Source organism: Rhincodon typus, unplaced genomic scaffold (assembly GCF_021869965.1).
Source record: "Rhincodon typus isolate 14 unplaced genomic scaffold, sRhiTyp1.1 hic_rhity00001578, whole genome shotgun sequence".
Classification (NCBI taxonomy): Eukaryota; Metazoa; Chordata; class Chondrichthyes; order Orectolobiformes; family Rhincodontidae; genus Rhincodon; species Rhincodon typus.
The window spans coordinates 6,583-21,260 of NW_025967216.1; the positions used below are offsets into that span (position 1 = coordinate 6,583).

General features: G+C 39.8%; 1 protein-coding gene across 1 annotated transcript in view; it reads left to right on the forward strand.

Annotated features, from left to right (window-relative positions):
• Positions 1 to 13,889, forward strand: part of LOC109928216 (inner centromere protein-like) — a gene marked incomplete at its 3' end in the record, with an annotated part of 16,750 nt that extends 2,861 nt beyond the window's left edge. Inside the window, exons 3-9 of the mRNA XM_048592629.1 lie at positions 3,150 to 3,195; positions 7,455 to 7,569; positions 8,884 to 9,018; positions 9,905 to 9,999; positions 11,378 to 11,498; positions 11,673 to 11,792; positions 13,702 to 13,889. Coding sequence (XP_048448586.1) covers positions 3,150 to 3,195; positions 7,455 to 7,569; positions 8,884 to 9,018; positions 9,905 to 9,999; positions 11,378 to 11,498; positions 11,673 to 11,792; positions 13,702 to 13,889 — 820 coding nt within the window. The remainder of the gene's footprint in view (positions 1 to 3,149; positions 3,196 to 7,454; positions 7,570 to 8,883; positions 9,019 to 9,904; positions 10,000 to 11,377; positions 11,499 to 11,672; positions 11,793 to 13,701) is intronic.
• Positions 13,890 to 14,678: the final 789 nt, after the last annotated feature.

Below are 14,678 nucleotides of genomic sequence, written 5' to 3' on the forward strand. Positions count from 1 at the left end.
CACACACACACACACACACACACACACACACTTTTTATGACTAGAGCTATCTTAATTGCTGTCTGTCACTACCCTGATTTCTGTAACTAAACCCAAACATTATGACCCAGGAGAGTTGGTGGCTAGCCAGGCTGAAACTCTGCTTGATGTCTTCACCATGTCTCCTGACATAGGGTACTTCTTGCAGCGTTGAATCTTCAAAGTGCTGCTGAACAAAGGGATTTCTTCACGCTCTTTATTCACAAGTGTCTGTGTTACTTGGTCTTATCCATGCATGTGAGCAATCCTGAACATTTGTCCAAATGTATGCCTTGTCTGGTAGAGACAGCAGTTGCTGATTTCCTGCAGTTTTAACTCATGGCAGACCAGCATAACTCGGCATAATTTTGTTCACGTAACAGTCCATTATCAAGCCTCTTATCAGTTCCTGTTATCTTCAGCCTTATCCAACACCACCCTGTCTACATGTGATGCAAACTTCAAAGAATTATATACCTGCACCCCTTAGATCTCTGATATACAATATCATCCAGGGCCCTACCATTAATTGTATAAGTCCTGCCTTTGTTTGTTTTGATCACAAGTTTATCCAAATTAAACTCCATCTACCACTCCTTAACTCATTGACCCAATTGATCCAGATCTCTTGGTAACCATAGATAACCTTCCTCACTATTCACTACACTTTCAATTTTGGTGTCATCTGCAAACTTAGTAACCATGCCTTCTATAATCTCATCTAAATCATGTGTATAAAATGACAGACAAAAGTGGATCCAGCACTGATCCCTGTGGAACACCACTGGTCACAGGCCTCCAATCTGAAAAACAACCCTCCATCTCCACCCTCTGCCTGCTGCTATTAAGCCAATATTGTATCCAATTTGCACGTTCACCATGAATCCTATTGGTCAAACTTTTCTAATTAGCCGACCATGTAGTTGTCAAAGGCTTTACTAAAGTCCAATTAAACAATGTCTCCTGCTCTGACCGCATCACTTTTTTTTTTGTTGTTTCCTCAAAATACTCGATCAAGTTTGAGACAGGATTTCCCTCATAAAACCATGCTGACTATTCCTAATCATTCCTTGCCTCTCCAAATGCACATAAATGCTAATTATCAGAATTCCCTCCAACAGCTTACCCACCACTGAAGTCTGATCTGTAGTTCTCTGGCTTCTCCTTGCATCATTCCTTAAAGGCACAACATTAGTCACTCTCCAGTTATGCAGCACTTCATCTGTACAGGTAGTTCTCCTATAATGTGATAGTTTACTTTCTTTAGTCAGAGTAGTACGAGTGTGGAATGCCCTGCCTGCAACAGTAGTAGACTCGCCAACTTTTAAGGGCATTTAAATGGTCATTGGATAAACATATATGGATGATAATGGAATAGTGTAGTTTAGATGGGCTTCAGGTTGGTTTCACAGGTCGGTGCAACATCGAGGGCCGAAAGCCCTGTACTGCGCTGTAATGTTTTATGTTCTAGTTGCGTTCTTGTGTGACCTTGCGCTGTAGAAAATCACCATAGAAAATCTCATTTCAGGGAAATCGCTATACCTGTACAGCGGAAAGTTCACGTTATCCGAACAACATCCACTATTCATCAATCACTTCACAGGCAATTTGCGTTAATGAAACACTAGTTATAGCAGAAATACCTGTAGTTATCGATGACAAAAATATTTCTGCAAGGGGCCCTGCAATTTCCTCCCTAACTTCCCGCAATATCCTGGGATACACTAGATCATATCCCAGAGATTTATCCATCTTTTTGTATTTTAAGACCTCCAGCACTACTACTTCTGTAATATGAACTGTTTTCGAAATATCAATTTGAGTTCTCCAGTCTCTATAGTTTTCTCTCTATATAGGAGTTGAACTTGGGAAAACATTCCTAATTTGGGTGAATCAATAATGTGCCAATATTTCTGCATTATGCCATAAAGTGGAGCTTTACAATTATTTGCCTCCGAGATTGATTGAGTTGTTTGGAGCTAATTCATTTTTGAGCAGATGGTTTGGACAGATATCTTTAGCTTGGACATACTTATAACATAGAAACCTGTCTGGCCAAGGAGGTGACTGCATAGCAATCTGTTACCCGATCTATGCTGAAAGATAGCAATTTCCATTTTTATATTAGAAACAAAGTTTAAAAATGGGCTGTTTAAGTCATTGCTTTTCCGTTTCCTCAAGTGTAATAGCCACTTCTGACTGTAACTTCCCCTGGAGCCTAGGGGACCGATGAGGTGTGTGTGTGTGTGTGCGCGCACGTGAGCATATGTCTTGAGTCCTATACTCGAGCTTTCTCCCAGTAACTCTGCAATCAATTGTGAATTGCATGCTAAATTCTTTTGAACAACCCAATGGAATGGATGCCCATTCCAGATTTTAACCTTGTCTGGGGAAATCTTCCTGCTAAAATGTGCAGGCACGCTGGGGCTCCTCTTAGGTCCTGGGCATGCCTATTGGTGTGTTGACAGATGGACTTCAGGCTTGCAACACAGAGTGATGAAGTGGGTTCAACTACCACGCCATTTGGGGTCACCATGAAGAACTCTCCCTCTCCACCTCTCCTTATGCCTGAGGCACGGTGACCCTTGGGCTAAATCACTACTACATACCTCCTGTCTAATGAGAGAGCCACCCTATGGTCTGATGGGACTATTTTTACTTCTGACAATTACTTTTAAATCTCTCCAGCTATTGAAGCACTTGCTTGATTTTAAGTAGTTTTCCCTACTTTATCAAAACTTTCTAATTCTGAATATCTTGTTCTTTTCTCAGCTGTCAGAGAGCAGAGCAGAAAAAAGCAGTGTCAGTCTCTTATAGTGCAGGCCCACGGCCTTGGTATCATTTTAGTGTCTAAACTGTAAATAACTTACTTATAGTACTCTCTCTCTGGACTGAGGAGTCTGATATATTGGTGTAGGAATTCATAGGACCGGCTGATCCTTTTGGTGCTTGGGGGAGCTTCTACATCTACACCTGGTTGATACTAAATTTGAGTTGAGAGAGCATTGGGATGAAAGTTATTATGATTTAGATTGAATAGTAGCTTTGAAACTGTCTGACAGTTGCAGTCAATATAGATCACCTTGCCTGTTTCTTGGTATGATCGTTATTTGTGTTTTGTAACTCCATAGATAGCAGCAATTCTGATGAACTGAATTCTGACAATCGGAGGCTTAGGTGAGTTTGTGAAGATAATTGTATGTTTGGTCTCACCTGCATGGAAAGCTTAATGTCCTGACATTAAATGTAGTTCTGGTCATATGACAAACATTCCAATAACTTGCATTTATAGTTCTGAATACCAAAATACAAAAGTCCTTTTGCATGTTTCACATTTTGGTGTGAAGAGGGAGTGGTCTAAGAAAGATTCTGCTGTAGTCAGAGTTAAATGGTCTGCAGATCTATATTCACTAAAAGTGGAGGCTATAGTTGCAAATATTTTTGAGCAACACCCTGACAATCAAAGTTCTGATTCAGTGACTATGACTGTCCCAGATACAATGCCATCATTCCTGGGTATGTCCTGTTCCATCAACAAAACAGACCCCGCAAAGATGATCGGAGATAATAAGAACTGCTGATGCTGGAGTCTGAGATCACAGTGTGGAGCTGGAGGAACACAGCAGGCCAGGCAGCATCAGAGGAGTAGAAAAGCTGACGTTTCGGGTCCAGACCCTACTTCAGAAATCTGAAGAAGGGTCCGGACCCGAAACATCAGCTTTTCTACTCCTCTGATGCTGCCTGGCCTGTTGTGTCCCTCCAGCTCCACACTGTGATCTCCCCAAAGATGATGATGGCATTGAGAGAATTCTTATTTGTTTGGGAGAGGGTGCCTCTGGGAGTACTCAACACTTGTCTGTTTTCTTGAGTCAAGGTAAGTAAAAATTGTGCTGATTTTAATACTGACCCCAGCATCTTGGATGAGTCTTCAGCTAGTTCAGTGCAACTATGTGATATAATGCATCAGTTGAAGGCACTGGGTACTGCAAAGGCTATTGATTTTGATAGCATTCCAGCAGTAATAATGCAGATAAGCTTCAAAATTTGTCATGTTCCTAGCCAAGCTGTTCCAGTACTGCTACAACAACATGGAAAATTTGCCTAGGTATGATCCATTCATGAAGTAGGATAAACCCATTCTGGCAAATCATTGCCCTGACAGACTGCACCTGTCAGCAAAATGACTGAAAGAGTTAACAGAGCTACCAAGCAGCACTTAGCAATAACCTGCTCACTGCTCTATTAGAATTTGACTCCTGACCTTAATATAACCTTAGTCCAAACATGGACTAAATAGCTGAATTTTCAGAGCACTTGTGGCATCCAAAGGGGTGGGGTGGGAGGGGATGCACAACATGGTGGCTCAGTAGTTAGCACTGCTGCCTCAGTGCCAGGGACCCAGGTTAGTTCCACCCTTGGTGACTGTCTGTGTGGAGTTTGCACGTTCTCCTTATGTTCTGGTTTCCTCCCACAGTCCAAAGATGTGCAGGCTAGGTGGAATGGGCATGCTAAATTGCACATAGTCTCCAGGGATGCACAAAGCCATGGGAAATGCAGGTGTGCGCGTGTGTTGCTCTTTGGAGGGTCAGTGTGGACTCAATGGACTGAATAGCCTGTTTTCACACTGTAGGGATTCTATTCTAAAAGTCCTAGCAAAACTGAAGTAAAAGGGAAATGGCAGAAGTTCTTTACATTGTGCTAGGTAGGACGTCAATTAATGGAAGATGGTTGATGTTGTCAGCGTTCAGTCAACTTTGATCCAGGGCATCACTGTGGGAGTTCCTCTAATCAAACTGTTCACAGATGTTATTACATTCCCCTAGAACAAATGGATTGGAACCTGGTCCTCCTGACTCTGAGGCCCCAAGTTTCTCCAGGTAGTGTCCTTGGCCCAACCATCTTCATAGGTCATTTGTCTTATTCCTTATCCTAATAATTTAAGATCAGAACTGGGTATATGTTCACCCATGATTGCATATTTGCTGAAGCAGCTTGGGTCAATGTGCAGCAAACCACTTGATTGGCACCCAATCCACCACCTTCAACGTTTACTTTGTCTATCACTGACACACAATTGTAAATGTATGTACCATCCTCCAGATGCACTAGAGAATCATATCCAGGTGCTTCAGAAGGATTTTCCAAACTAGTGATCAGCTGAAAAGTGTGCATGTATAGGAACAATGAGATTAGACGCAAGTTTCTCTCTAAATGGCACACCACCATGCACGTATATTGTATCACATTTCCTTCATTGAACAAAGAACAGTACAGCACAGGAGCAGGCCCGTCAGCCCATCAAGTCTATGCCAACGTGACACTTTTTTCTGAATGTAAAAACCTTTTGCCTCTGTGGTCCATATCCCACTACTTCCTGCCTTTTCATGTATCTATCAAGATGCCTTTTAAGCATTGTTATCGTATCTGCTTCTGCCACCTTGACTGCATTCTGGGCATTCAACACCCTCTGTGTCAGCAAAAAAACTTGCCTCTTACATCTCCTTTTAAACAGTTTTCCCCCATATCCCCTATTTGACATTTCTACCCTAGGGTGGGATGGGGTGGGAGATGTGGAGAGGAGCTCCAACTATCCAATCTATCTGTGCCTCTCGAAGTTTGCAAACTTCTAACAGGTCACCTCTCAACCTTCAATATTTAAGTGAAAACAAACCAAGTTTGTCCAATCCTCTAATACCCTCCAAACCAGGCAACATGCTGGTAAACTGTTTCTGTACTGTGTCCAAATCCTACCCCCATCCTTTTGGTAGTGTGGTGACTAAAACCATATGCAATATTCTAAATGTGGTCTATCTAATGTTCTGTATAGCTGCAACATGACTGGCTGAATTTTATACTCTATGCCCTGACTGAGGGCAAGCATGCCGTATGCTGCCTTGACCATCGTGTTCACTTACCAGGAACTATGGATCTGCACACTGAAATCCTTCTGAATATTAATGCACCAAGGTTGTACCATTTACTGTATACTTCCCTCTTGCACGAGATGTTCCAAAATGCATCACTGTTTTTCCAGCTTAAATTCCATCTGCCACTTCTCCACCCGAATCTCCAGCCTATCTATATCTGCTGTATCCTTGGGTCATCCCCAGCTCCCCAGTCTTTGTCATCCACGAACATACTAATCAGACCACCACAATTTTCTCCTCCAAGTCATTTGTACATATTACAAACAACAGGTCTTTAGCACTGATTCTTGCCTGGTACCACTGGTCATAGTTCTCCAATCAAGAAAAACGCCCTTCTGTTGCTGTAGTCTTCTCTGACCAAGCCAGTTCTGCATCCATCTTAATAGCTTTCTGTGGATCCCTTGTGACTTCACCATTTTTATATCAGCCTGCCATGAGGGACCTTGTAAAATGCCTTGCTAAAGTCCATCTACGCAATGTCCATCATCCTGCCTTATCAATCATCGTTGTCTGTCCTGCTTTGGTACAGGTGCCTTTATAGAGGTTTATAAAATCATGAGCAGCATGGATAAGGTGAATAGCCAGGGTCTTTTTCCTAGGGTGGGGGGAGTCCAAATCTAGAAGGTATAGTAAGATGAGAAGAGAAAGATTTTAAAAAGGATGTGAAATCTAACTTTTTCACACAGAAGGTGGTGCATGTGTAGAATGAGTTGCCAGAGGAAGTGGTAGAGGAGGGTACAGTTTCAACATTTTAAACGGCACCTGGGTGGGTATATGAATAGTAAGGGATTTTGTCAATCCCATCAGGTACTTGGATGGGAAATGTTGGCTTAGCTTGTGATATCCCTAACCTGTGAACGAATAAATAAATTGAAGTCACCTGTACAACTTTTTGGGGGGTGGTGGAAACAGAAATTCTGATTCTTGGTCTGGGATACAGGAAGGTGTAGTTTTGTTGAACTGAATTTTGAAACACATGGCATGAAATGCCACCCTCCTTGCAGTTCTGCACATAACGGTGGCTAGGTTTAAGGCCTTTTTTCCCACCTCTTTGTGCTAGGAAGTACATTGATGTAAACTCACCATCACCGCCTTCTCGAGAGCAAGTGGGGATAGGCAGTAAATGCTTGCTTGCTTGCTAGCCAGCCAGCTATGCCCACATCTCAGAATTAAAGGTGGAGATAATCTCTCAAGCAATTGCCATAAGAATTCTTTAATATTGTTTAATATTCCTTTCCTATATCATCTGAATAAAATTTAAGCAGTCTTGAGCATATAATTTGGTTTCTGTTTTGTGAATGAACAGGTGCCAACTGTTTAGTATCCTCAAATGAAAAGGTTCTTGAGAAAAGTAAGGATTCTAGTTGTGTGAATGGATAATCGAAAAGATTGTAACCAGTATTCATGAAATAGTGTTGCAAAAATGTAAGATTATGTTGACTTGGATTATGCTGTTTTGGTCATCCAGTTTGGAACATTATTGGCATTTTTTTATTTGCTCTTTCTCAGATCCAAAAATAGTTGCAAGCAAGGTATTGAGAATACATATAATCGCTGTGGAGTTTTGAATTGTGATGATTCTCTGCCAAGAAAGAGCCCTTCCTCACCTTGTCCTACAAGTAAGGTTAGTTTTGAAGGCAAAACTTTCCATAATATCTGCACTAATTAATTTTAAAAGAATACTTGTTCAGCCTCCCTATCCTCTTAGTGGAAATCAGTGGCACACTCTCTTGATTTTGTTCACTTTTTCAGCCTTGTGACACCTGTTTAATGGCCTTTTGCTCCTATCTAATCTTTCACCTCATTTAAAGTTTAGAGGACAGATCAAGATCACTTGATATCCTTGATCTATGCTAGTTCTGTAGCAGAACAAAATAATTCTGTTCACTGTTCTTTAAGTTTTGAAATACATCAGTACTTTCAGTACTATTTTGATAGACATTTTCTTAATTACCTATTTGTATTTGAGCGCTGGACTTTTTTTTCTTTCTCAGTCCTCCAAAGATCTTTGTTTTAATCCCAATCTTATTTTTACCAGAAGTCTTTCTATCCCTAGTAGTTATACTGGTAAGCTTCCTCTGAACCTATCCATGACTTTGCTGTTCTCCCTAAAGTTGTGTTTTTTCCAAAATTCAATAGTCTTTTTGAGCTTCGAAATGATGAAAGGTCCCCCAATATTGGCCTAATTAACAAATAGTTAACTGATTTAACTTTTTTTCCCTTCAAAGGTTGTTCCATGCTTGTTGTCAAGCCTCTGCTATTTATTATTTTCATTTCAGCATTTTAGGAAGCATACTGCCAAGTCCCAATATTTTTTTTCCCCCCACCATTTTCTCAGTATTTTGTCTATAGTTGGCATATTGACTAATTGCTCTTTCTGAGCAATCTTTTTAATTCTATTGTCATATCTTTGAGGCACACAACGAAGTATTCAATTTTGTAGCATCTCTTCTTTCACTTATAATTGGATTTTGGCTTTTTTTTAAAAAAAGAAAAAACAGGCTTATAGTTTTTGCGTAGTTGTTTGTGTTTTTTTTTTGGTTTTCCTTCAACATTGATACACAAATAGACCAATATGTTACATCATAAGTTTTTAAGGAACACCACAAAACACCAACATTGTTGGTTCAGAGGGTTAGCAGTGTGGAGAGAATGCCTTGCGCATTATTATACAATTCATGTTGAATGTATGTTCACATGAAACTTTTTTTTGTGCTTGGAAAGAAGCCTACAAGGATTGACACTGCTTCTGATGCTGTTTATCCCTTGGTGTAGGAATAAGATTGCAATTTTTGTGCATTAAGAAATTTTTTTTGTTGCAACTTTTTTCTCCAAGTTTTGAAGCTGCAATCAGTTATTTACAAAACAAATATTTCTGCTCCCGTTCTCTCAATCCAGCATACGTTTGAGATTACCTGAATGATTTTTGCTTTTGTAGGTGGTTCGACCGAAACACGCCAGCTTCGTCCACACTGATCAGAAAAATCGGTTGCTGGTGACTCCCATATCTGTTGGTCGCTCAATAGTGAAGTCCTTCATTAAACGCAATACACCATTGAAAGGTGATCCCAAGGTATCTATGCTGCCTTCATCTTTAAAGGTGTTTTTTATATCTTTGTATGCAAGGAGATCTTTTTGAAGAACTTATTCCTCAGCTGGCTGCCTCACCTTCCTCCTATTTGCAAATTGCTTTTAGTTCAGCCTTGTGTGTAACTTATTGTAATGATTAAATGCGTAATAGCTCTTTAATTTCCCCAGTTTGTGTAAGTATTAACAAGCTTTGAAATCCAAAGATTTTTATGTACAGGTTTGGAGCAAATGATCCTTGCTGTTGTCAGACTTTGGGTTTATGATCACAATTACTTAGAAAGTTGACCATTTTGCATCAGGATAATGGTTTTCATTTGCACGTTAGTTTACATTCTTTCTACAGCTTATTTTTCCTAACCTCCGTATTTGGTAGGAGGCTACATATAGTGCCCTAAAAATCATTTGAGGTTAGTTCAATGGAGCGTTGTGCCCTCTGATTCTTCTAATCTTATTGATTTCATAGAGATTTTTTTTTGTAAAAGGCTAGTTATTATTGTACAACAATTAAATGATGCTACATGCTGCGTGGGAACTACGAAAGATGGAACATTAAGATCCCATTTAAAAGGGGACCCCAATTTCCAATGGTGTTAATCTGGTACTCTCACTGCAAATTTTGTTATTTCACTTTCTTGGTCTTGGAGGTTCACCACTGGAGGTATCTTTGTGCTGAGAGTTTCTGGTTACTCAAATAACTTGGAGGGGGCAATAATGAGGAAGTAGATTCTAACAGCATTTGATATTTAGTATAAATCTGAGGACAATGGGGTTGTGATCCAACTGTCACAGTTTCTTGTTTATAAAAAGGTATTTTTTGGAAAAAAACCCTGTTGAACAGCTGCCTTGTAATTGCCCCTCCTATATTTTAGGAAAAGGAGAAGATCCGCCTGAAGAAGCAAGAACAAGAAGAAAGAATACAGAGAGTAGAGGAAGAGAAGAAATATCAATTGGAAGGGCTTAAAAAGTACTGAAATGTTCATTTTAATACGTAGTATTCCAAACTGAAGTTAGTTGCAATATCTGAAAATATTTGCTTGTTATTGGTTAAATTGCTATTTATATTTTTTAATGAAAGTGATACTGGATACTAGCCCTGGCTCCAGATATGACTAAATCTTTGAGTTTCTACAAAGTTTGATACTGAAAAGCTCTAGAGCCCACTGTGCAATTTGAAGAAGTGTTTTTCATCCTGGCCAATAAACACTACAAAAAGATCCTCCTCCATTACTAGAACCATTTCCAAGTCATTTGTTGTGCATGAAGTACACTGGAGTGTGATGAACAATTGCGTAAGGTCATCAAATATTAGGTGCAAAGCAGGAACTGAACATTTACTTCTGAAAATCTTAAACACTGCTATTAGTCATATCAGGATCCAGAAATCTCTTTGGATCCTGTTTCTCTTGAGTTTGCCAGAAATGTCATTGACCTGATTGACTATATCTTGAATTTGTGAATGCCCAAACTTTTGATCTTAATTATTTATTGCTACTTTCAAATCCTGCACCACATTTAATTGAATTCTTTTTCACATGCTGGCATGAAACCCAGTTAACAAAATGTGCTAGGAACGAATACAAAGTGTTTTGCAGAGAATTCCATGGCGATGAAGGAAAGTATAGGACAGTTTAAGACAAAACTATTGTTAACTTGTTCCATGCCAATAGTATGTGCTTCCTGCTTGCTTGTTCTCAGATTTAGTGTTACTTTTATAAAATAAAACAGTATACATGATGCTTTAAATAGTGGATGAACAAATTAAGGTTTCCTAGATAATTTCTGAGAATCAGCAAGGGTGGACTCTAATGTAGGGATAATGAGATACTCGGTCCAAAAAATTAAATTTTTCAAAGTGAGAGCAGTATAATGTACCTAGATAATTGAAGAAATGTGGGGCCACATTCTCAGGGGGTAACAATCCCCTGCAGATTGTCACTCCTTCCCATTTTTAACAAAAGAAGGGGGCTCTGCATTTCTGATGGGGGATTCCACTTATGGCTCCTGTCAAAATGTGCTTCCATTCTGACAGTAGTTCTTGTAGGACACAGCTGTCAAAAAGCTCCTAGAAATGAGAACCAAAGTTGTAAAATAAAACTAAGTCTTTTCTCTGATTGCAAAATGTTTTGAATCTAGATTCCACTGTAGAAAATTTTCTAAATGGTTGTACCCTTCAACTGCATTTTAGTTGATGCAATAAAATTGAATGGGAAATTTTAGATGTAACCAAAAATCATGAACACGTACGGGTTTGTGAAAAAGCAATGTGGACACTATACAATATAGGTTCTAGCATTTTTCTATAAATGCTTCTGTATAGAATTGTTTGTTTTATCTTTGTACAGAAAGCGGAACCTGCGGTTGAGATATGTTGCTCTACTCGGGAACGAGTTTCCAAAACAAGAGGAGGAAAAAAAGAGAAAAATTGAGCAAAAAAGTTCTCCGATTGATGAGAAGAATGAAAAGGTATAACATTCTGTTGCCTAAACGTGGCTTTCTCATGGGCAACCCAGGTATCGAACAATGGAGTGGGCAGAGAGTGTTCTCTGCTCTCTCACCCCCTCCATCCTGAAAAAGAACTCCACTTGGAGATCAATGTAGCATTCCCACATCCTTTTTTCTTTTTTTTTTTCTTTACAGATGCGTGAGAAACGACTTGCTGAAGAAAAAGCCAAAAGGAAAGTAGCTGCTAAGAGGATGGAGGAAGCAGAAACCCGAAAGACACAAGAAGAAGAAGCCGGAAAACACAGACTTCAGCAGGTATAGTTACTGTTCCAGTGAAGTACATGTTTACTCACTGTTACTTCTCTTTCCCTCCACTTGAGGTGATGATTCCTGTTGTGTACCATGTCCACAGTGTTGAAGAGTGGAAGACTCAGTAGACTGATTTCTATGACAGGATCACAGCTGAGCCTGGGGAATTTGGAAGGTGGAGTGGGGTGGGGACGTGGTGGGGTGTCTCTCCTGGTTTGTCTTACCTGCTACAAAGGAAGATGACTTTTGCTGTTGGGATCAGCCAGGTCGCTCCAGGACATTTTCTGCAGTGCAGTACAGTGTCATACGCCTGACCATTCTCACCCACTTCATCAATGACAATCTGTCCACTATTAAAGTCAGAAGTGGGATGTTTGCTGATTGATTGCGAAATGTTCAGCACCATTCACCACTCCTCAAATACTCAAGCAGTCCATGTCTAAATGCAACAACATCCAGGTTTGGACTGACAAGTGGCAAGTAGCAATTGTGCCACTAATAATTGGGTAATGACCATCTTCAACGTGAGAATCTAACCATGGCCCCTTAACATTCAATGGCATTACCATCACTGAATCGCCCACTGTCAACATCTTGGGATTACCATTGACCAGAAACTGAACTGGACTATCCATGTAAATACTGCAGCAACAAGACCAGCTAGAGTATGCTGTAAGTTACTAGCCTCCTCACTATAGCCTTGTAACATGACAAGTTGGCAGTATGATGGAATACTCCCTACTTGCTTGGATGAGTGCAGTTCCAACAATGCTGTGGTAACTTGACACCATCTAGGATAAAGCAGCCTGCTTGATTGGCACCATATTCACTCCCTACACCACTAACAGTTTGTAGCAGCAGTGTATACCTTCTTCAAGTACTCTTACAGAAATTCACCATAGTTCCTTGAACAGCCCCTTCCAAACTACCTATCACCTCGAAAGGCAAGGGCAGTAAATAAATGGGAACGCAATGCAAATTACTCTCCAAGCTATTTATCATCCTGACTTGGAAAGATTATTGCTGTTCCTTCAGCATCATTGAGTTGAAATCCTGGAACTCCTTTCCCTTCCTAACAGCTTTGAACATCTACTGACACACCAAATGGACTGCAGAGGTTCAAGAAGGTAGTTCACCTCCATCTTATCCAAGGAACTAGGGATGGGCAATAAATGTTGATGATCCAGCAACACCCTTATCCCATGAGTAAATTTTACGAAAAGAATTGTTTTGGACCAGACTATTTGAAATATTTTACTGAGTATTTTGTGTTTTACTCACTTCTGCCATTCTCAATGTAAGTGATTTATGTGGTATTAGGATATGGTTTGGTGGAAGCTGAGTGTACTTTGTTTCTCACCCTAACAACTCTTCTTTTTTTTCTTAAACTTTGATCATAGTGGCATACCAGAATGAATTAATGCACCTTTCCCTTTTAAAAATTTGGTTCACCTCCTAAATTAGCTCCACACTCTTGAGCGTATTTTTTAAAATATATTTTTCAACTATTCTATTACAGCAAGTGACTGCATCCACGTTCTGGATGTATACTATCAGAAGATAGTTCTGTTTTTCTTGATATCCATTAAGAAATATTCCCCCAGTACGGGTAGTTAGCTAGTGTGTAATGTATCCATTCGTTTATTAGCGAGTCCAATCCAGGAACTCCTGAGCAACAAGTAAGTTAGCACTATAGATTCTTTACTATCTGCTCTGATTTTTGACACAATTTAGAACCTTCAACTGTTTTTTTCAGTAGCTTTTTTAAAAGACCTGTAAAATAAATGGCATATTTTAACACGTTATACATTTCTATGAATTAAAAACTTTGGCAGCAACGCAAGTTGTTGATATCCAATGTGAGCTGCTTCTCTTAAATTCTGAAGGTGAGAACAATTAGTGTTTACTCCTGCAGGAAGGGGAACGCCAAGAGCTGCTGCAACAGGAGGAAGAACTGGAAAGGCAACATAAAATGGCAGATGCCAGAAAGCTTAAAGACCAGCGACAAACTGAGCTAGAGTTGGACAGACTGCACGAGCTGCAACTGACTGCAGACAGGCAGTGGGAAAGAAAGAGGGAACAAGAGCACATCGAAGCAGAGAAGTATGCACCTATTTAAAATGATGCAGTTGCATTACACAATTATAAATTAAATTACTTTTCAGCCCAAATGGTCAAACATGTGACTGTCATCATTTCTGTTTCGCTTGATTCATTCCCTCAAATTGAACTTTCTCCTACCCCAATACTCGTGGTTCTCAAAGACTTGTAATAAAGGAACCATTCAAATAGGGCAAGAACTCAATAGGTCACTACCACCCAGTCCTGCCCAGCCCTCTCTTGGTTGTCACTGCAAAATATGCTAAACAAAATTAATGGGAAGGCTGCTGCTTTTATTTTTGAAACACCAATTTGTTAATGATCTGCTCAAGTTTTTAGTCTTGTTTTTTGCTCCTTGTTTAGCCAATGCCTAATCTTTTGTCTTCAACCCCACAAGTATTGAAAAATTGGCCTAAGTTGTATGTTGTAACAATAACATAAATTTGACAAAATAACAGTGTTGCTTATGTAGGACCTAGAATAGTGGACTGATGACCTATGAATGGTGGAGTGAGGGCTCTGGCCTGTATCCTTCTTTGGTAGTGACTTGCATTTTGGATCAGCCTGTGGACCATTTGGGAACCACTACCCTATACTATTGAAAGCTAAAGTCTTCAATGCTTTGGTAAAGTACTATACAGCTCAAAATTCCAGATTCTTGCTTTTGAAAGGTGAAAACATGCAATTGTACTGCTGAGTATTTACAAGTTAAATGGAGATTGAATTCAATCACTACATCTATGTTCTTTTTCAAGAATCCTAATGACCAAACAGTGTACTGCGAATTATGTC